The sequence below is a fragment of the Agelaius phoeniceus genome, chromosome 7 (assembly GCF_051311805.1).
Source record: "Agelaius phoeniceus isolate bAgePho1 chromosome 7, bAgePho1.hap1, whole genome shotgun sequence".
NCBI lineage: Eukaryota > Metazoa > Chordata > Aves > Passeriformes > Icteridae > Agelaius > Agelaius phoeniceus.
Window position 1 is genome coordinate 33,882,588 of NC_135271.1, and position 23,789 is coordinate 33,906,376.

Consider the following 23,789-nt stretch of genomic DNA (forward strand, 5'->3'; position numbering starts at 1 on the left):
GCTAGCATAGTGGGTAGCCATCACTGCAATATTTCACATCTCTTCATATTCATTATACTGGGACAAGATTACCTGAAGAATCATTCAAGGGCTTTGGAAAAATTGTGCTTATTTTTAACAATGAATTAAATTTATAAACTCTGATTTAAAATTGATAAGTGAAAACAATTCTATTGATGTCAATAGAATCAGGATTCTAACTATTAAATGTGGCAAATCAGAAATTGGAGAAATTGCTGCCTTGATCCCAGGCACCTTTTGCCCACTGTTTGTCATGTTAATGCCCTTCTGTTTGATATTTACTACTTTGGACATTGCTACCTCACTCCTTCTGCAAATCCATGTTAGCATTGATGTCATAAAGTAAGCAGAATGAATGTGTGAAATTGCTTGTAAAATTATCAAATGAAATGAATAGCAAATATGATGACTTTTTTTTAAAGTTGAATAAGGAAACTGTCAGCAATGATGCACTCCTGTAATGCTTACTAGAGCTGAACAGTATATATATAAGTCTGTGCAAAAGAGGCAGCTAGGCAGAGCTCAGGATCCTCAAGGCTTGCCATAGTTGCAGAAGAGAGAGTAGCTCTTTCTGCAGCTGCCACGTATCACCTCTAAGTAAAATAAGGTAAGATTTATATGAACTACCAGTTATTTGTTTGAGAAAGCCGAGTGCATTGTGCTGCCCAAAGTTTGCAGCAGAGGTGCAGATCTTTCAGCAAATTGGTGTTTTCTTCTGAGGTTATACTCACTGATATTTGGAGTTAATGACATCATAATTTAAATATTTTGATGTATTGATTACTTCAACAGAGAATGATCCGATAAATGGAAATCAACAGTTTGTGTTGCAGAATTAATTGAAGGAAGGAAGATTAACCATGAGAACATGAAAGACAAGGATTGTAGTAAGAATTTAAATGAGATACACAATTATTGATTTTTATATTTTTATCTTCTTTAGTACCTTCTGTAGAAATATTTAATAAATGTGGGGTATTTACGATAGATTATGTGAGTTTAAAATTATTCACTCCTTATAGATACTGCCTAAATATGAATCAATGAGGATTAAGCTAGAAGCATAGAAACAAATTCAGTGGGTTTATGTAGACACTGATTTAAAACTGTCCCAGACAGATTGTCCCTCTGTCACCCTACAGACTGTCACTCCACTGCCCCACTTTTAGATTAGTTTGTCTACAGCAACTATTATTTCCACATCACTGTAAGATCAGAAAAGGAAATTTTATAGCACAGAAGTAAAATTAAAGCCTTTCAATAGTTATTGGGATTATTGCATAAAATTGAATTTAATTGAATTTAATCTTCCATCCTACTATGGAATTCCTTAGACTAGAATTGTTGGATTTTACAGAACTTTCTACAAGTCATTATAGCATGGTGGATAAATTATATGTAAAATACACCTACCTGAAAAAGTAATTTATTTATTTCTAGAAATTATTGCTATTTGCAGACAGTTTCATTTCAATAGAAATCTATTTTGTTCATTCATGCATGTTCATATGAAAATATTTCCTTCTTTACTGTTTTTTTAATGTAACTTCATAATTTCTATTTTTAACTGGAAAGAGATACAAATGTGACTTTTGAAAGTTTTTTTGAAAACTCAATGAAATTAAGCTAGTTAAAATTGTACATAGATACAAAAAATCTACTACACTTGTAGTAGAATATATTAGAAAACTAGAAAAATCTGGTTGGTCAGGGAAATAATATTCAAATAAATATCTGATCAAGATTTGAGAGGTATATTTGTTACATATTTCTGGTGGTTCAAACAGAAATGTCTTAATTTTTTCATTTTCAATCAGAAAGATATGAAAATATTTTCATTAGTCTAATATGCATAGGAATAAAAATTTTCTGTGTGAGATTAGCTTTAGTTTTCCCGTACCTTGACAATAGGTTTCCATGGCTTTTAGCAGTATCTACTGGTGACCTAAATAACTTACAGCAAATAAAACCTTTTTTTCTGGTTGAGAAATTAATTGATTAGCCAGCATAAACTAAGAAAATTCCATTTTTCTGATTATCTCTTTTTCTCTATAACACATGTCTATATTATCAAGAATAAAATTACAACTTCTTCTTTTGAAGCTGTATCCTGTTTAACTTGTCAAGAACTTCTGTTGCTGGTTTGACTTACCAATAGCAAATACTAAATGCTGAAAAAACAAAACTGATGCTAATTTTTTTAAGAACATATTTGACAGAATGTCAATAGTTTTTGGAAAAGCTTATTTTATTAATAAGGATTCTCTAAAATTTTATAAATTTCAAAAACTGCATTTATACATATTTCTTTTTTAATAATCTCACCATTTTGATTCTGAAAATTTTAGAAAGCAGTTGAAAATGGATTTAACTTTAATCTTAATACTTAAGGAATAAAGTAGCCAGTGGGATTGTTTACATCTGAAAGTTCTATAGGCCTGAGACATTAGAGTTAGAGCCAAGATAAACTGAAATTATCTCTTTACTGACTACAGTGACTTTGACTTATTTTTTAATAACTTTAATATAACAGAAAAGCTTTTGGTGTTGGATATTTCATTCCACCTCGGTGACTTGGGTTTATGGCTAATCTGGATCACAGTTTAATAAAGCTACAGACAACTGTAAACTAGGACTATCAAGCAGGGCAAATTTACTTATGTGTGCTGCAATAGCCAGACTTTATCTGGTGTCCAAGTCCAGGTCAACTCATTTACAGCTGTATCAGCTACCAGAGGGTCAATCAAACCATTTTGAAATGACCACAACAGAGTCATCTCCCAAAGAACAGGCAGAGCTTTTGTTCCATCGCTAGAAGCCTATGAAATGTGAAATTATGCATTCCTTGAGATAAACATTGGATGTCAGTGTTGCACCACCAAATTACAGCTCCAAATGAAACAGTGAAAACAGAGTTCAGTACTAGAGTTAGGGTTTTAATAAGGCTGACTACATGACCACTGTGGTATATGTTGGTACTATAGCAGGGTATGTTCAAGTGAAGGGGTCAACTCTTATATACCAGGACATTGCACAAGGCAGAATGAACAGACATTGATGAAAAAATGAGTAGCACTGGCAGTGGCTTCTGGTGGAGAGAGGAAAACTGGCTCCATTGCCTAATAGCAAAATACTACAGAAAATGTTATACCTACACATTTATTTTCCTGAGCTTGATCAATATTTTATTGAGATTTTGATTGCCTCAAGTATTTGGAAACAGATACTGAGGTATTCTAGTAAAATATTCATATTATTCAGTAAGAATCTCTTAAAAATCAGGCCTCACAAAATACCAGTCCAATAGATTCTTCCTAACCATTGGTAAAATGCCTGCCAATAGTCAAGCTTTGCATTTCCAACTATAAGTTACTTTAAAACAGATGGAAGAAACAGGTTTCAAAAAAAATCTGCTATGAAGGAGCAGACTACAGGGGCAGAGTAGAAGTCCTACAGCAGTAGGATTTTTGATGCAGGAGATCACCTTTTCAGAGGTGTTCATATAGCCCCCTCATTTGCGTTGCTCAGTGCAGAGCCAAGTCTCAATCTCAAAATGGAGTAATCTGCACCTTCACTACACATCATTCCCTCATCATTTTCTAAAACTTCCTGCAGCCCATAGTATATTTAAATTCAGCCTCTTGTGACAAGGCATTAAAATAGAGAAGATATATATTTTCACTCAGACTGCCTTATTTTATAAATCAGTAAGCAGTAAGTAAATCAGCTTCAGTAAGAAATTCCTGCAGTGGAGCCACAGGAATAGGGTACAAATTACATTTATTGGGCAGGGTGTTTTGTGACTGGGACTTTCTTTGCTACCACTTTGCTTCAAGGCACTCATGTGTCCTATCTCCCTTTGTTTTCCAGACTGTATAATAAACCTCCATAGGAAAATGCCATGGATGGCAGAAGGGCTTATTCAAATACACAAGTATTAGCCCAAGTACATGACGAAATTATTTCCAATTTTATTATTTTTTATTATTATTATTTCCAATGTTGCTGATGTGAACTCATTGCAACTTCTGTGAGAAAGTATGGAGAGCTGCTAATGTGACAGTATTCTTGACAAAGATTTGCTTTGTTTTTTCTCTAGTGAATGACCTGGGAAAAGAAATCACAGCCACATCACTACCCCCAGTTTTGCAATAGAACAGTATCACAGATCTAATGCTTGCCATCAGCAGAACCCAGAGAAAAGAACAGACCTTTATCCTCACATTGCAAAGGACAGCAAAGATGCAGGTGCTCTTAGCTCTCCTTGCATTCTAGAATACAGACTAGAGCTGAAAGACTGGAACAGAAACTACATCTTTTGAATGCCTACCCAAGGCCCTGAAATGTCATCCACTGGACATGAAACCCATCCTAGAAGGCTCCTTATATTTAACTTTCATGTTTAGATCAGCACAAAGAATATCTCTTTTTGGTGTAATTGATTCAGACATATGTAAACATTATAACATTTTTCTTTGTTGCTTTATTTCTGTTTTGACAGGCAATGAAAATGAAAAGCATTTATTTTGTTGCTGGTCTCCTTTTAATGATAGTTCAAGGCAGCTGGCAAAATCCTCTTCAGGATACAGAGGAGAAATCAAGGTAAATTCTTAGTAGACCAAACTTTTACAAATACTTGGTGTGAACTTTGTTTTCTAACACTTTGAAGCCAAACATACTATTTAAAGACCCCTTTATGCATACTTGATCTACCATTGAAACTGACAGGGTTTTTAATATTGCAAACCTGAGCACAGAAATCTGGGGTATTAAAACAATGGCTACCTTATTTATCCAAGCAGACTGTGTAATTGGGCAGTGTCCAATCTGCTATACAGATTCCTTTTACCAGACAGCTACTGATCAATATGCCACTTGCTTTCACTTCGTGGGAGTAAAAAATAGTATTGTTGAAAGAAGAATCAATGCACCTGTAGACTGTACTGCAACCATTGCAGATTAACAAGGTCTAAACTTTTCACAGATCATTCAAAGCTTCTCATTCTGAGCCAATAGAGGAATCTAGACCACTGAATGAAGTGAAACGTCACTCACAAGGCACATTCACCAGTGATTACACCAAGTACCTGGACACCAGACGAGCTCAGGACTTTGTGCAATGGTTAATGAGCACTAAAAGAAATGGGTAAGCATTTTGATCACATTGATACAGAGCTCCACAAGCAGAAACAGCCAAGAATCTAGCCAATTCAGTTTCTTGGTACCAGCTTCCCGTCCCAGACCATGGATAAACCTCAAATAAGTAAAGTATTTGAGGAAAATTTGTGTATATAAACTAATCATTTAGTTTGGAAAGGACCTCTAAGATCTAGTCCAGCCATTAACAGAATATTAATATATTACTAGAAATGAGAAACATGTAAAATCAATCAAAAGGATTTGGCTAAATCAAAATGTACTGTCTTATATGCCACCTAAAAAGACTGTCTCAGCCTCTTTGAGGCAGATTTTCTCAGTGAATCAATTAAGTTCAATACAAATAAGATATTTAAATATAATGCACAATTCTGGGCCATTAGGCCTCATCAAAACTTTCCTATCTATGGATACTCTAATCCTGAAGTTTAATTTGTGAAAAGGCAGCTGAAGTGTAGATTTTGTTGACCACTGGATAATTTACCAGTATCATCAATATAAATTGGCATGTTTTTTTTTCAAATATACTTTGATTAAACTCAAGCTAGCAAGCTGAGAGCAAGAATAATGTACAAGTGTGTCAGTCTTGTGTTCTAGAGAAAATCTGCCCCGAAAGAATCCAGAAATATCCAGAAGAATCTATTACATTAATGCTTTTAAATCTCTGTGGAAGTCTTTAAAGTATAAAGTAACAACTTCTACACATTGTACTAATTTAAAATATGAAATATAATGAATATAATATTCATCTATGAGTCATGAGGATTCACTATAATATTAAAATAATAACTTATAAAGCTTATGCAGGCTCTGCGGTGTACTGGTATTAATGATCTAATGATTGTGCAATTTCACTACAGCCAACAAGCACAGGAGGACACAGAAAATAACAAAGTCCCTGACCAGCTCTCAAGGTATTCTATTTGTCACAACTTGTTATTCTAAACCATTTTGAGTTCATTTTCAGTTAAACAAGAAAGAGAACAACTAGTGTTCTTTGAAATGTTACCACAATCAAAGAAATATCAATCAAATACATTATTTCACACCTGCTTTTAACAAGGAAATAGGATATGTCTCTATGTTATTTATTCCTGCACTGTGTTCTATAGCTACAGATGTAAGGAATGCAACAGGATGAGAATAGGTTTTAGGAAAGCACATTTCAAGTAATCAAGGAGAGTAGAGAATAACATAAAAAGAAAAACTTGGTATAGAGAAGTCTGATAAAAAAAATAAACAAAAACAACCACATTATGTTGAAGAATAAAAAACCATTGAGAAGATTAGTGAAAGGAAGGTGGCCAGGAAAATTTGCAGAGAGCTGATTAAACATGATGCAATGTTCAGCCCTCAGCACTCAGTCCAATGTTTCATAAACCACTTATTACAGAAAGGAGAAGACCTGTGAAGGCCAGAATTCTGTTTCTTGACTGTGTTTTTGAGAAAAGGTTAGAGAGATTGGAAATCTTAAATAAATAAAGGAGAAACTGAGTGTTTTTGCAAAACAGATTAAAATACCTATATGAATTCTTTCTCTCGTTATAAAATCCAAAAAGGATAGCCCAGATCACAAAGACCCTTACATTCACACTGTCAATATTAATAACAAATTTGTAATAATGTTTCCGCTTCATTGAAACTGCATATCTCAAAAAAAAATTAACATTTCATTAAAAATGTTCCAAACAACTCTAGTTAGCATGCTGATGAAAAGTGCAGATGGTACTAAATTAGGAGGAATGGTGACATCCCAAGAAGAAAAAATAATAGAAAGAGCTAGATTTGGGCAGAAATTAGCAAATTTTGAAACAGAAATGCTAGGGAATTTATTCATGGAAAATATTCCATAATATGTCTACTTCTTAGTGCAGTTTTCCTTCCCAGGAGCCACTGTAACATAATTTTGTGTTATATCAGAGAAATAACCACAATGAGCTGTAGGGAGGGAGAATGCCTTTAATAAGATGGAGTTGATCAGGCCTGAAAGTTTTTCAAGATTATGACTTGGTCAGAGAGATGATTTTAAAGATGTTTATAAAACAACTCAAAATGTAAACTTGAAAGGAATTAAGTCTGAATAGTTTGGCTTAGAAATAATGAAGGTGAAGGTAGGGGGAGCAGCTAACAAAGGGCAACAAAAAGCATATCTGTGTAATACAATACAGTTTCTAGCTCATACTTAATTAGTAAGACCATTCCAATACAGCTGTAATTGCTTTCCACACTTGAAGTGAGTTGTTCAGAACTAGTTCAGGAATCTCTGCACAAAACTGTATTGCATAGTACAGGCATACCTTCAGAACTGAAACCTAACCACAAAAAATATGTCAAGATCAATTTGAGGCCCAAAAAGAACCCCTCTTTCCTATAGAAACACTAGTCTGGCAAGTGGGAAATTGAAATCAATAAAGATTGTTTAAAAGTTCAATTCTTACAGTCTGCTCCTGTGGTACTGCTCTCCTTTCAGCAATGCCATCTCCAAGCGCCACGCTGAATATGAGAGACATGCTGAAGGCACCTACACCAGTGACATCACCTCTTATTTGGAAGGTCAAGCTGCCAAAGAGTTCATTGCTTGGTTAGTGAATGGACGAGGAAGAAGAGAGTAAGAATCCATCTGTTCCTCTTATTAAATTTTGCCTAGCATTTGGGGTTAGAAATCATGTCTGATGAAACTTTGATGTGCTTTTGATCATTCTTGCTGTACTTCATGTCTTTCTTTTGTATTAGAAGATATTCTGTTGGTGATTGACTACCACTTTACATTATTAAGTTCAAATACAGATTAAAATCTGTTCAGTATGCTGTTACACTCTAAAAGGTGAAGTTTTATTTAAAGTCAACACATCTAAAACTAAACCAGACCTTCTTCCTCTAACTACGATCTTCCCCTTCACATAACATTGCTTACAGTCTCCTTAACTGTCACTGAGATTATTCAAGTCACTATCATCTTAAATTGCCTTCTCTTCTTTTCCTTTTACAGTCCATCTTTTCCCCTGCAATATTTCCAAGATTAAATCTTTACCAATGTCTTCAGTTGTACTCTGTGTGCTGATGATCACTCCCAGGAGTAACTAAGAACTTATTTTCCTCTTCCCATGCTTCTCAGAGTCTCCCCAAGCTGCTGCTGCCATAACTATCATTTGCTATAGCTTATCTTCCTTTTTAAGATGCCTCTGATTCTTTTGCCATGGTTTGCAGTTCCCTGGACACAAAGCTCCACTAATGGTTTTGCCTACATATGATTTCTTTAATTTCTACCTTGTTCTCCACATACTCATTGCAGATTTCTCTATCCTATCCACTTCATGTACTCCCTCATGACTTTACATCTTTTGTCACCGTGGTCTTACACTTAGAATGGCATTGCCTTCAGTCTCCTGCAGGCGTCTTCTGCTCATCTTTTTCCAACTCTGCATGGTTAGGAGCTACACCATGCAGCTGCCACTGCCCACCTTTCAACTGTTCTGTACTTATTTGTGCCTTTAGACTGTAAGCTCTTTGGGGCAGGGATTTCAGTTCATCCTTGGATTAAATATTCTACCAGCTGTAAAGTATTATGTAAGTCTCTCACTTTACATAAAAATAATAATAATAAATAATAATAAAATACAATCTGTAAGACAAGATTGTGTGTTGTAGTTAAGGAAGACTAAATAGGAAAAATTAAGTTTTGTAAATATTGACAATTTCCTGAAAAAAAACAGAGTTAAATAAATTAGGCCAGCTATACAGAGAAGGGAAAAGCTGGTTCACCTTCTTAGTTATGTTCAGACATCCACTTGTTTTTCTGTCATGTTTTATTTTCATGAGCAGAAATAGAGTATTTCTGTATCCATTTGAGAGAAATACAACCTCAACTGAACTTAGAAACCTAGATGGGCAATTAATTGTAGACAACCCCTCTGCTTTCCAGTATTTAGTACCATTTGTGGTTGAACTTGTATACAACCTTCCTTGAAATGATCCAGTCTGCCTGTCATTGGATCCAGAACCCAGGGTGCTTCAGGATCAGCCCACAGCCCACCTTAATGAAATCCATCAAAATCTTCCTATATTTGGTGGGATGAAACAAGAGAGGAAAGTTTTCTAAATCAAACTCTGGTTTTGACAAACTGGTTTTCCAGCTGTCAAAAAAAGAATGGAAAAATAATCAGGATCTGATTCCAAGTATACAATGCAACATTCTATGATTTTACATCAAACAAGGACATAGGTTTTATACAGGTGCTTTAAGTGAGCTATTTCAACAACTCTTCTGCAAAAAAAAAGAAATTGCTGCCCTTATTAATTTTTATTAAGAATAAGAATTCTTAGGAAATATATTTTAAGTAAATAAATAGGCCTTATGTCCAAATAAAACAGAAAAATGTATGAAAATTTGACTGTAATGTTTTACTAGTGGTATTTCTTAAATAGCAATTCTTAGTAAATGTACTAGTACCTAATATACGTGGCATAGACATTGCAGACTGAGATATATTTTTGCATGTATGGCTTTTTCAAAACTGCTGGGGAGGAGTTTAGGCTCACTGGAAGGAATGGCTGTGTGTTTTGAACATAATGCCTCAAAAGATGTTCTGACACGCATTGTGCTGCACTGAGCCATAACATCAGGCTCAACCCTTAACTCCTTAAAATCACAGGGAATGTGCAGTGTATTAGAACCCTGTAACAAGGCCCTTTTAAATGGATAGTTTGTTTTGATCTACACAGTGTTGATAATTTCTTATTTTTGAAGTTTCCCAGAAAAAGCTCTTGTGGCTGAAGAAATGGGTCGAAGACATGCAGATGGCACTTTCACGAGTGATATCAACAAAGTCCTTGATGACATGGCTGCCAAAGAGTTCCTAAAATGGCTCATTAACACAAAAGTTACCCAAAGGTGCCTGAATTTTATACTATTCTTAATATACTGATATTTTAAATGCATTTGTCACACCTGGGGAAAATACTACTAATTTTTCTCTTAGCTGCTGATATATCTGTAGTATGTTGCAAACTTTGTTACAGACAGGTGAAGAAGGATAAGACACTAAATGGAACTCATTCCAAATATTATCTGAATTTTTATCAATGGTGAACCTCTCTAATAATTTCCTATTTAACTTGAAAGTAGTTCTGCCACTGAATGTTACCAGAAGTAAGGTCATATTAAATTACTGAAAAATAAAACTTTGCTTTGCATGGGACATTATAAAATCAGAAATATTGATTGGCAAAATTACACCAAACTGATTATTCTTTAAAGACTGTGATATAAAATACTGCCTTAATCTGTGGCTTGTCATTAGGGAAGAGTGCTGTAATCTGAGCTCCTGCCAGGTGACTCTTTGGGACCCCTGCTTTCATTTGCCTGTATATAGGCAAAGCAGCATTTTCTAAATGAGCGCTGTGAACAGGTTAATACTTGGGAATTATTTGTTAAAATTAACAAAGCATTTTAAGAAGTAATTAAGTGCCAACACAAGACACATGTGAGTGGCCAGATTTTTTTAACATGTTAGATATCCCATTTGCATTATTAAAGCACCCAAAAAGACAGTTGATTTTGGAAATCTGAAACAAAATTAACAAAAAATTTAGAAGGTGTAGCTAAAATACAGTTTTTATTAACATGTTACTATTTTTATGTTTGTAGTTCAGCGTTGAAACAAACAATTTAGGAAAAGAATCTATTAGAAACTACTAAAATGCTTTTCCTTTAGGAATAATTGTTTTCAATCTGTTATTAGAGAGAGGCATTGAGAGGTCTGTGAAACTAACATCTGCTCACTCTTAAACAGAAAAAATATGTTCCACACATATTTCATAAATCTTGGGAGACTTAGAATTTTTCCTAATTGCTGCTGCTTTTTTGCTTTGTTTTTTTCCCCAGAGACCTTTTGGAAGAATACCAGTAAAAATGAAGAATAAAATGGGATAAATGAAGATCTTCATTTCATCAACTGCCAGTTATTAAGAGATTCTGAAATCTGTATTCTGTCATTTACATTTGTTGTAACAAAGCTATGTCACCTTGCATGCCAGGAAATAATTGTACTATAGTTTAGTGTTGCCAAAGGTTTATATATGGAAAACCTGTTGTCTAAGGGATGGTTTTCTTAACAGCTTTAAGAATGTGAAAGTTCTATAACTTCATGTTTTGCATTTATTAGGACTAAAGTAACTCCATTTATATTTAAGGATAAAATTATTTTTCTAAAAAATTTACTTCTACACACAAATTATTCAATTACCAATTATACATGTTATTCATAAGGGGCTGGCAGTTACAAATGCCTGAGAAGTAAATATCCCTCTTAAAACCTTTGTTATAAAAAGGCTAAGCTTTAAGGGTATTAAATTATAGCCTAAAATAAATTTTTTTCAAGCTTCTTTTCTGTTGACTTCTCATTGTGTATATGCCATGTTCCTCTTTGCACTCCATTTCATTTTATTCTAATATTTTAGTGTCTCTGAGATTTTAGAAGTGGTTTGTTTGGAATGATAAACTCAGCATTGTTTGGTCACATTTTCTCTGCAATAATTCCCAGAAAAGAGCTATGTGAACTCTGAACTATCTTTAGGTGAAAAATAAATCATGTAAGATGAAGCTAGAGGGAGAAACATGACTGAAGAGACAATTATTCTTCATTAGCATAAATTCTGGCTCAGAACAGGACAGCTTTGGAAAATGTTAAGTGAAATATATTCCATAAGTGTGGAAACTGCCCCGGAACACCTTCAAATTTTCTAGGATTGCCAAACCAAGCCAAGACCCTCTAATCTGTGTTATATTCCTTCCTTCCTTCCCTCTTCCTCTGAGGATCACTTTTATGGGCTGCTGCCCCCTGCTTCCAAACTACTTCCTGACTACACAAAGCCCCTTTTCTTCCTCTAGCAATATATGAGGGATTTATATTAAAATGTCCTAAAGGGCAAGTGGTCTAAGAGAAATTCAATGGTCTTAACAAGTATCTAGTAGAAGTTGATATGAAATTGGACCATTGTTGAATCAGAATTAGTACCTATAATTTTGCTAGGAATAACATTTTTATGGGAATAAGTTTTTTAAAAGCATCTGAAATTTCCACTTATAATCTAAAATTTCTGGGAAAATATTAGATCATTCTTCCAAAGTGCTATAGGAATGAATATTCTGTAATTTTAGATCAGAACAGATCATACCCAACTTGGCATCTTGATCAGCTTCTTGGCAACAACAGAAAGCTTTGCTAACATCCCAACTTTAAACAATTTAAATTCAATAGAATCTTGCACTAAAAAAAATATAAAATCACAACATCCAAAATACCACTGGAGATAAGAAAAGAAAAAGGGAAAAAAGGTGGAGGCTGTGTATACATATTATTTGTTTATTTAATCCCATTTGTGGGATTTGGGTCCAAGCGGAACTGGAAAAGATTCAGTTACACACAGTTGGATACATATGGCCCAGGATAAAATGGTACAAGGTAACTCTGCTGCTCCCACAGACTGAACTATGGCCTTTGAAATGTTTTATTTCACTTTGTCCAGGATGTTTTGGTGTTCTGAAGGAAGGATTCCTCAATTACAAATCCATTTTTTCGGAGTGTCTGTCACCAGGGATTTTGAGCCCCTCCTGGTGATGGCTTTGTCAGCTATGAAAATACTGGGCTTTCCACACTTTTACAAATGATATGCTTTAGGAACAGAGGGATATAAATTATTTTCTCAAGTTTATGCAGCTTGTCTGGAACACAAGAAAAACATTTAACCTCTAATTTTCTAAGTCCTGATCTAGAGCATGAATCAAAAGTAACCCTTTCTTCACAAATGAGACAAGCTGAGCTTATAATCAGAAATATCAAACACATGTTTCACCTCAACAGGACTAGGATTTACATATCCTGAAATCATAGAGCAAGTCCATATGGCATCAGTAATAAGGTATGCCCTGGATATTTCTCACACATGCTACATGAAATTCAGTGAAGAGTATAAGTACAGGGAAAAATAAGTCACAATCCCTTTGTCTTTACTACAATAGCTGGAGTCCTCTGTGTATTGCACATGTGCTGCCTTGAACTTCCATGTGGCCTTATATTTAAAAATGTCCTCACTGTATTTTATTTGCTGAGTGTGCAGCATCTTTTCTCTTCCATACTATTTACTAAATATCTGGAAAAATAAGCATATTGCATGAAAACAAGACAACTACTTGGAATTAATACAAAAAAGAAAAGAAAAGAAAAGAAAAGAAAAGAAAAGAAAAGAAAAGAAAAGAAAAGAAAAGAAAAGAAAAGAAAAGAAAAGAAAAGAAAAGAAAAGAAAAGAAAAGAAAACAACAGAAACTGAGATACCTGAGATTCTCTAACCATTCAACTGTGCTCAGAGGACATGTAAGAATCTGTAGTTCCCAAGAAAACAATTTTCTAAAGAAAAATATACAAACTTGAAAGAGCTAAGTGACAGTTGCTTCTAACCACATTGAAATTGATGTCCCAGTGACATAATCACATAAAAAAGGGATTTTTCTTTCTTGATTTACAGTTAATACTCTCTTCACAATCCTCTCAAATTGAACCAATGCAAAGATTTGCTACAAAACTGTCATACCATTTCAACTTCAAATGCAAAGAAAAAATGAAACTCCACTATTCACTGGAGCCACTGAATCCATACAAAACTTTATCTAGCCCATATTTTGTCTCCCACAGGAACACACTGAGAAATCTGGAATATCAGATTTCAAATCATTGCACCTGTAAAGTAAACTGTACACATTTTAGTCACTTTTTTTTAACTCTGCAGAGAGCTTAAGTTTTCCATTCTTGCAGTTTGACTTTTCCAGATATTTCTGGAGGAAAGGCTCTGGATGTATATATAAACAGATGTCTAACAAAGTCTTGAGTTTTACTGAGGCTAGAAGTCTGAGGAAGACATTGCATCTGGCAGATCCCCCAGCTGTTTGGGAGGTCAGCCTCAGGCTGAAAGCTGTATTTTCATTCTTTTCTAGTCAGTAGCTCCTTGCAATCATGCAACTTCTTTATGAATACCACTGTGTTGAACATACAATAGGAAGCTACAGCTTCTCAAATTTCATCATGTAGTAGCCACTGCTGGATAGTCATTTGTTTAATTTCTTGGCATGGTGCTAATACATATCTGATTACAAAAGAACACCACAGTATAAAGTAACTTGAAATACTTAGCTGGAAGAACTTTTTTAAGTCTCAGGCTATCGCAAAAGACAATCTGACTGAGAACCAGAAGCATGACCATAACAATATTTTTTTGGGATCATGAGGGTTTTGATCACTCAGGAGGAACTTGAGATTTTTTTCGAGTTGTAGAGAATCATTGTTAGGAATTTTTACAATTCAATGGAAAACATATTCTGCTTTACTGACTATTACTGAATCACTCAGATGGTTCTGCCTACAGATTTGGGTCCTGTAAATCCCTCTGGCATGACCACAGTCAGAGGCACTGTAGGTTGCTAAAAATTTGATCTAGACAGAGGAACCCATATTTCCAAAAGCACTTAAAATTATGTTCCCACAGAAACCAGCCATATGCATTGACAGTACTGCTCCTTTATTCTCCTTAGAATTCACCACTGAGAAACTCTAAAACATGGTAGATAACCTCTCAAAATATTACTAAACTGCAAATTGACTGTGAAAAGCTACAAAATATTCAGGTACATTTTTTCACAAGACTGACATAATTTGACTATACATTTTGAGACTTTGTGATGATCACTACTTAAATGTTTAGGGGGGAGAAATGCACAGATTGACTGAATTATATCTATGTTGTGATTCCTACTCACTAGGAAAAGGAAAATTCACCCTGGGGTGAGGGGTGGTGGTGTTTTATTTTCCTTTTTGATTGTTGATAAGACAAACAGATGCACAGTATAGCAGATTGATATTTAAGTGGAGCTGTAAGACATTCTGAAACATTGGTCATGCATCTTACACCATATAATGAGATGCTACTTTGAAAAGTAATGTAAAGCACTGTTATTTCGCTGTGATTTTACTTTATAGAAGAGGCCCTATCTATTCAGAGATTAGTGATTAGCAAACTGTGAAATTGCAGTAGGCCAGATGCTGCATGGTAAATGTACACTGTGCTACCTGGAACCACTGTCAGGGCACATTAATGACCTTCCTAAGGTAACCCAATACTGCCAGCACAGCATAAATTTGTAACTAGTACCAGCTGCTACCTTCGAGGAGCATGGTATACAACAATGAGCAAGAACATGTTTGTCCCTAGATGAAGTCTGTTAGCTCCCAGACACATCCTTAATGTTTGTAAACACTTTGGTTATACTAAAGGAGACTTTTTTATCACAAAAAGCTATTTTCCCACTTTCAGACACAGTTTGCTTAAGAAAGAGCAGTAAAATATTAAATGCTGTACTCCGTCTGCAGAAGCAGAATGAAGGAGCAAGCAGCATTACCTTTCTGAAAGCTTTGACAAGCTCTTTGAAGGCAAGACTAAGAACATTTGCTATTTCCCTTGACTTGAAATCTTGCTTCAGCAGATCACATACTTTTTCTGTTACATTTCGCAACTCATAAAATACCTGCATCTGTCTCTGGTAGCTACTAGTGTTCTGCAATTAGAGGAGGAAAATCTAACATGGATAAAACAAAAAGCACGACTTACAATTATTGTTTTGGAGGCTAGAGCTCTTAATATAATTTAGAAACTCAGACAGTTTTTTTAATAACGGGTAAGACTCGGATTTTTAAACAATCAAAAGCTTTACAGTTTTGATTTACAGGTTATTCTGTCTTTTCCAACAATTTGTCTTACTTTCTCAGCACATACTCAAAACTCTCCTTGGAAAGGGAATTGTTTTATGTCATACACAAGGGTCATCTTCAACACTAAATTTTAAACTTTTGTCCTATATTTCCATTTTCTGATTTTAATTTAAAGACCCACTTAGCAGACTTACACATCTATCTCCAGTGCCAAAAAACTATAAATATAAGCCCTTCCTGCAATTTTATCTGTTTTTTCATGACTGCTAGAAAAAGAAGTTCAAAGAGCAGGAAATTAACAAGAAATGCCGGTGTTATCAAAACATTGGGAGTTTTCCATCAGCGTTTGAAGGCATTTCACTTTCTGGGCCGTTATCTGATTTCCGACAGAACTCCCCGCGGTGTCCCAAGTCTCTCCTGCCGCGTCCGGCTGTGTCCCGCGCCGCCGGGCTGCGAGCAGACGGGGAAAGCGCCGCTCCCCCCGCGGAGCGCCGGGATCTTGCACAACGCCCAGCGCCTGCCGCTCCCCTTCAGCCGCCCCCAGCCCGCCCCCGCCCAGGCGCCGCTCGCGAGCGGAGCCCCGCGGGCAGCGCGGGGGCTGCGGAGCCACAGCGCGCTCGGCTCCGCCCGGCTTGGCTCGGCTCCGCTCGGCTTGGCTCGGCTCCGCTCGGCTTGGCTCGGCTCCGCTCGGCTCCGCTCGGCTCTGCCCGGATCCGCTCCGCGATGCCGGTGGGTGAGGGCGCGGTGGGCGGCAGCGCGGGCAGGGCCTGCGCCGCTGGCGGCTGACGGGACTTGTCTTGCAGAGCTTCCTGAAGTGGCTGCTGGGGATCCTGGGGGTCGCCGTGGTTGTGGTGGTCATCACCGTGCCCCTGGTGCTGCTCACCCGCCGTAAGTGCGCGGGGAGCGGGGCGGGGGGCGCGCTGCGGAGCGGGGAAAGTTCTGCGGAAAGTTTCTGCCTCAGGGAACGGGGTCCGGGAAACCGGGAGGTACGGCCGTCTCACCTGAGGGGGTGGGGGGCGCAGGGACAATTAAAAAGTCTCTTAATCTTCTTGTTTGTTGATAATAGTCAGAAGCATTGTCGTTTTCACCATTTTCTGTTCTTACTGTCGCCAAAGGCTCTCGAGCCAGCAGTAAATTGACAATTGCTAATTTTTCTAGAGTGTATTGAAAAGATTATATTCCCTCTCATTTGCTTTGTTTGCACAATTTTGTTAACACCATTGAGTGAAATTATATAAACAGCGCAGTTACAGAGGTCAGAAAAGTACAGAAAGGTTCTGAATGAGTTTTTGGACTCCGACCAGTTAGCAATTTCCAGGTCGCCCTGGTCGCTCTGGAGGTTAATGTGGAACAGCATTAAATCCTGATCAAGCAGTGCTTTCAGCTGGTAGGACAGAGCTGCTCTCGTTTCGTGCTGTGATTAACAGCTGAGCCGTCGGGATATGCATAGCCAGCACAGCACACTCTAAGGGGAGGTTTCTAGACTAGACCTAGGTCCGAGAAGTGCACCCCAAAAGAAGTGAAGATGTGTGAGTGGATCTTGACGATGTGCTGGGAAATTGCTTATGTGTGCAGAAAGTTGGGGGGTTTTGTTGTGTTGGTTAAAGAGGTGGAGCTTGTGTCACTGGTGCTCCTGTGGCATAATTTACATTAAACTGTTTTGCAGTTCAGCTCTATTAATATTAATATCAATATCACAGTCATTCAGAACTGGATTTTCAAAGTCCAGATATCTGAGTTATATGCCTTCTAGGCTGAAACTTCCATTAGTGGATGCTGAGTCTGTTTTCTCTTATTTTTGGGCAGCTTTTTGCCACTTATCTCAAAAAAAAGCAGATTTTTGAGGTGACAAAAAATACTCTGAATTTCACAAGTGGGGAAGAGCAAGAGAAAGGGTCTTGATAACTTATCAGATGGATGTGTGCAGGCATAACACCTAGTGAAAGAATTCAGTATGCAGGCCTGAACTCTGCTGAAGAGTTCGTACTTGTCTATCTTGATGCCAATGCTATGTCTTTCTGTAAATAAAGTGGGTTTTCTTCTTTCATGAGTTGTAGCATAGGAGTTCTTTTCCTCTAGAAGTGGCTGCAATTCAAGATCAGTCATTCAGTTACATAGTAAATTAATTTTACTTCAAAGAGGCATTTCTGTTCTACGATACACAGAATACCACCATGCTGTCAGCCTTGGCTTGTTTCCTTTGGTTATAAAAGAGTACAACAGTGTGTCAGACTTCTTACTGTTGGTTCAAATTAAGGCATAGAGAACACACCCAGGTGGTTCATTAAGTCCCTCTGGGTAAAATAAGGATTGAGATGGAGTGGTCCCAGTTCAAAAACTTGAATTCCTGTCTCTTCACAAATCAGGCCAGCAGTAACATCTGAACAACTGTGACCATTGTAGTTTGGGAACTGCAGAGTTCTTTTGAATTTTTGACTGGAGGGTGCTAAACAGATGTTTTCTGTTAGCTGAGAGTGTACAGGTGGTGTACTCATAAAGTAGTAATTTATAGGTTAGGGCAATTAATCACTAGTTTGATTATAGGGCTTTAATGAACAACCACAGCACATGTAGCTATGGATGCCTCTTGGGCCATGCAGATGATTGAGTACAAAATGAAAAGTGGTAAAACTGCTTTGGGAAGGAGCAGCTCATGTGACTGTGACTATGTGAAATCAAAGTCTGCTCTGATAAAAATCCCTCTAATTGCAGTCAAATAGTTTTCATTTCATCCCAATGTTTCAAGCATTGTACAGGGAGTGAATATGACACTTATTGATATAAACAGATAATTTTGAGTTTGAACTTCTTACCTATGGTCTGCAGCTGTTTTCCCTGCCATGCTTCTCAAATTATTTTCATTTCATAAGCTTAGTATTCATGCAGCACATAATTAGTTGGAGAAGTGGTCTCCAGTGCAGTGAAAGGTAGTGGAATTTTGCCTCTCCAGCAGAGTTCTGACTTGTTGGCTGGCCTGTAGGCCTTGCAAGCAGAACTTCTGCTTCTTTTCTTGCAGACACTTAGCATGGACAAATAGTGATGACTTAAATTTGTGAAGTAGTTCCCTAATTTGAGGTGCAGCCATTTACTTGGAGGGTCTGCTGACAGAACTCTGTACAAAATTCTATATTTCATTTAGGCCCACTGCCTATTTTGACACTTCATTTTATATTTAATAACCACATGGGGCTACTTTCATCAAACAGTTTAATTTCAAAACAGCGTTGGGGTTTGTATTTGAAGTCTGTTGATCAAAGCATTGTTGTGCTTTGAGGAGCTATCCAACAGGTGACTACAGCAACAAGTTGTTACCCTTAAAGCATGAATATTTTATAAAAACATATTTGGTCTGTTTGTTCATGATTCACCAATTTGCTTACACTTCTCACAGTTGTTGGTTTTTTTTTTCTCCTATAACCTTCCATGCAAAAGGCAGATTGAAACCTCCCATGTCTGTATTTACCTTTACCACTTCTTTGACTGCAGGTCTCCTTAGAGCTGGGCAGGAACACCAGGGGTGGGAGGATGAGCAGCCAATGCTGGGAGCAGCAAGGAGACGGTTCAGTGTTTGCTATTATTCTGCTGCCATGAGCAAGTCATAGGCAGCCTTAGAGTGAGGGTCCCATACAGCTGCCTGTCCACAAGCCAGGTTTCTTCACTCACAGCTGTAATTCTCTAAAGGTGAGATGTTCGCTAAATGAGAAGCTTTTGTGGTCTTTTGATAGAAGTGTGCCTAGGAGAGGCTGGAAGAGCACAGCAGGTCTTGCAAAAGTTAATGACCTTAAGGTGCCTGAGTGTTCTGTGTGAGTGTGAAAAGATAGGGAATGGACATGTTTTCCTGCTACATGTCCTTGACTTCTGTAACTGTCATTTAACTCAGTTATCTACCCTAATTCAAATGCTGAGTAATACAATATGAAACCCCATTATCAACAGTAGACTGCTATCTATAGAACTCTTCTGCTGTTATTTCCTTCCTTTGCATGAGATGGGGTAAATTTGAGAGAGATTCCAGAGGTTGATTTACCAGGTTAATGATTAAATCCCTCCAGGGAGCTCTCTGCAGCCCCATGGAGTGGCTTTTGGATGAACTGCTCCAGGAGGTGTCATAGCACTCACATTTGGTTGTGGTCTCTTCTGAATGTCCTGTATCAGCCCCTGGGTATTGGATAGAATTCTGGATTAAGTGAGTCTTTGTCCTGAGCCAGCAAAGTAGTTTCTACCAATTTTTTTTTTTGCTGAAAATCAGGTCTCTAACTGTCACATAGTAACTGGGGGCTGGAGTATACAGGAGGGGGGAAGAATTAGAGTACTCTTTTACAGGTTGGAAAAGAAATGGGGATACAGCAGATTTGGAAAAACTAGCCTGAAATGTCTCTTACTTTTCTGACCACTGAATCAGCCAGGATTCCCTTGCATCTCTCCTGCTGCTCCTAAATTACATGCTTTGCTTGCAGATCATTCTTGCTCTTCTGCCTTCACTTTAAAATGGCAATAACCATTCACCTTTTCTGTTTTTTATAATTTCTCTCTCCCTTTCTTGTTATTACATGAACATCATGCTTGCACTTGTCTTTCCCTTTATATGGTTTTTCCTGTCTCTCTTGGTAGTGGTAAACATGCAGTAAAGCTTCCAATATTATTGCTTTTATTGTTTACCATGGTTTAAAGTCCGTCCATTTCTTGCCCCTTTTCTTTTTAAATTACACATGGAAATTAGGAAAATGAGCCTTGACACTGGAGAATAACCAAAACATATGCCAAAAGTAATTTCTCAACATGGTTCCATTTTAGTATGGTGATACAACATGCCATAAAGCTTACACAATTGTTAGATTCTTGTTTGCTTTACACTTGTCCTGGTTTTGGCTGGGAATCAGGTATTTTCTCCTGGTAGCCAGTCCAGTGCTCTGTTTTGGATTCAGTATGAGAATAATGTGGATAACACACTGATGTTTTTTGGTTGTTCTAAGTAGTGCTTACCCTTAAGTCATGGACACCAGTTTCCCAGGCTCTGCCAGAAAAGCGGTGCACAAGGAGCTGGGAGGGAGCATGGCCAGGACAGCTGAGCCAGCCTGGCCAAAGGAGTATTTCACATCACATAGTGTCATGCTCATATAAACTGGGGGATTGGCTGCCAGGTGCCCATTGCTGCCTGGACAGGCTGACATTGGTCAGTGGGTGGTGAGCAAATTGTATTTTGCATCAGTTGTCTTTCCTGGGTTTTATTCCTCTTGCTTTCCTTTTCATTATAAATATTATTACTATTATTAGGAGTATTATATTTATTTTTATTTCAATCATTAACTGTTCTTACCTCAGCCTATGGGTTTATCTTTTCTGATTCTCTTCCCCATCTCCACTGAGGGTGAGGGAGGAAGGAAGGGAGTGGTACTTAGTTGCCAACTTGGGTTAAACAATGTCAGCACCTCACACCTGCAGAAACCAACTCAGTTTTTCTCTTAAGAGAGGGTGGCATATTAATAGGAAATTTCAAAATTCAAACAGAATTGTTTATCAACTTTGTATGAGTACTGCTTATGTAAACGATTGGGAGACTTCTTTGCAGAAGGCCTTACAGTTTTACTGTTGTAGCAGGGGTATTATGATGTAACTATTCCCGTATATCATTATGCCAGTGGAAATACCAATGTACTGTCAGGAGTCAGACCAGGGTGGAGATGAATCACAGAATCATTAAGATTGGGAAAAACCTCCAAGATCATCAAGTTCAACCTTTGAACATCACTTTATCAGCTAAACAATAGCACATCCTTGTCATCTTTTAAACATTATCAGGGATGGTGACTCCACCACTTTCCTGGGCACTCCTTTCCAATGCTTAACAACCCTTTCAGTGAAAAAATTCTTCCTGATGTCCAACCTGAACCTTCTCTGGCACAGCTTCAGGCTATTTCCTCTTGTCCAGTCACTATCTGCCTGGGAGAAGAGCCAGCCCCCCACCTGACCACAGCCTCCTCTCAGGTAGTTGTAGAAAGCAATACCATTCCCCCTGACCCTCCTCTTCTCAGGCTGAACACTCCCAGCTCCCTCAGCCACCCTCATAGGACTTGTATTCCAGACCCATCACCAGCTCCATTGCCCTTCTCTGGACCCATTCCAGCACCTCCAGGTCTGTCTGGAATTGAGGGGCCCAGAAGTGGACAGAGCACTCGAGGTGTGGCCTCACCTGTGCCAGGTACAAGGGGACAATCACAGCCCTGTTCCTGCTGGCCACGTTATTCCAGATCCAGGCCAGGATGCTGCTGGCCTTCTTGGCCACCTGGGCACACCCTGGCTCATGTTCAGCCTGGTGTTGAGAGCACCCCCAGTCCTTTTCTGCTGGGCAGCGTTCCAGCCACTCTGCCCAGCCTGTGGCACTTCCTGGGGCTGTTGTAACCCAGGTGTAGGAGCTGGCACTTGCTGAACCTCAGGCAGTTGGCTTTAGCCCATTGATCCAGCCTGTCCAGATCCCTCTGCAGAGCCCTCCTGCCCTCCAGCAGAGCAACACTCCTGCCCAACTTGGTGTTGTCCGCGAACTTAAGGAGGATGAACTCAATTCCCCCATCCAAAGCATGGATAAAGATTATTAAACAGAACTGGCCCAAGTATTGGTCATTGGAAGCTCATCATTGGGAGTTTAGAAAAATAAGTCTGTATGTTGAATTGTTGAAAAAGAAAAATAACAAGAAAATGCAGCCTCTCTGAGGAGCCTGAGTGAAAGAAGCAGTTTTGCTAAAATATAAACATCCATTGACCTGTATACCATCTTCAAAGCCAATAAAATGCTTTGAATATCAGCAATTGATTTATTCTGCCAAAATAATCCTGTTTGACTTTTCTTTTCAAATGGAATCAGAACAATAAGAACCAAAATTTGGAATTCAATGTATGTTGAGTATCTTGGGTCAGTGGCACAAAGTGGATAAGTAAGAATATACTGGTAATGGCCTACCTTGTAGATTAAGAAAATGCTTCAACTAGAACTTCTATGACTGTACCCTTACAGCTTGGCGTGTGTTTTCATATTCAGATACTATGTGGAAGGTGTTGACAGAAAATGAAATTTTAATTTTATACATAGCCAACAAATCTTAATAGTGTCCTGATTTTTAGTAATGAGACCTTAGCAAAATATGTATGTCACCACGGAGAAAAACATTCATCAGTTTGGAAAAATCCCTAAACCTGTTCATCAGCCACCTGTCTTAAATTGCTTCTCCTTTTCCAAGAGAGAGTTTGTTGCTTTCTGAAGCCCCTCTGATTGAAAATGACACTTTCTCGATTAGGAAGAAGTCATATTCCCAACTAGACAACTGTGTATGAATATTAAATACCCACTTGTTCATAATCCATCAAATTAAATATTCAGTTAAATAAATAACCTGAGAAATTAATATTCTCACAGAAACTTCAAGAGCAATAAATCCAGCCTAGTAATTTTTTTAAAGAGTCACATTTCAAAGGGAAACGGGCAAGTATTTTTTAATCTTTTCTGAGCATTTTAGGCTAAAATCATTGTTTGTTACCTCTCTTGCAGTGGTAGTTGTACAGTCTGTGCTGTATATATACAGTTTATATTGTTTGGAAATGAGAGTAAAGCTGTAATAGCTGATATGAATGTCTTCATGTGCTGTTCCAGATGTCACAGGTATCCAACCTGCAGGAAAGTGAAGGCAGTGTGTTTAAAAGTATCCAAAAGACGAGTCTCAGAATTGATTGGGCAGGTTTGCACCTTGGTTGATCAGTCACCACATCTGTACTTGAGTGTTTTTATGAGTTGCTTTTTTTCTAGTCTTGATTTAGCCAATTGAAATTAAAATTCCTTCCTTTCTGGAACCTGTAGGTAAAAGG

At 37.6% G+C, this 23,789-nt stretch overlaps 2 protein-coding genes across 3 annotated transcripts in view; both read left to right on the forward strand.

Annotated features, from left to right (window-relative positions):
• The first annotated feature begins 526 nt into the window (after nt 1-526).
• Nucleotides 527-11,547, forward strand: GCG (glucagon). The gene is made up of 7 exons (XM_054636682.2): nt 527-628; nt 4,523-4,623; nt 5,006-5,167; nt 6,039-6,092; nt 7,649-7,786; nt 9,926-10,069; nt 11,063-11,547. Exons 2-7 carry the CDS (start codon nt 4,526-4,528, stop codon nt 11,085-11,087), a joined length of 621 nt encoding a protein of 206 aa, XP_054492657.1. The 5' UTR covers nt 527-628; nt 4,523-4,525; the 3' UTR covers nt 11,088-11,547.
• Nucleotides 11,548-16,481: 4,934 nt separating this feature from the next.
• Nucleotides 16,482-23,789, forward strand: part of DPP4 (dipeptidyl peptidase 4) — a 75,262-nt gene continuing 67,954 nt past the window's right edge. For both annotated transcript variants that reach the window (XM_077181509.1, XM_054636627.2), the window contains exons 1-2: nt 16,482-16,664; nt 16,739-16,823. In XM_077181509.1, coding sequence (XP_077037624.1) covers nt 16,659-16,664; nt 16,739-16,823 — 91 coding nt within the window. In that variant the 5' untranslated portion in view covers nt 16,482-16,658. The remainder of the gene's footprint in view (nt 16,665-16,738; nt 16,824-23,789) is intronic.

Bases quoted from the DNA above. Each gene is read 5' to 3' on its own strand.
- GCG (XM_054636682.2), top strand. From the start codon at position 4,526: ATGAAAATGAAAAGCATTTATTTTGTTGCTGGTCTCCTTTTAATGATA. The intron at 6,093-7,648 runs GTATTCTATTTG...CTCTCCTTTCAG, and splicing joins GTCCCTGACCAGCTCTCAAG to CAATGCCATCTCCAAGCGCC. The intron at 10,070-11,062 runs GTGCCTGAATTT...TTTTTTCCCCAG, and splicing joins AACACAAAAGTTACCCAAAG to AGACCTTTTGGAAGAATACC.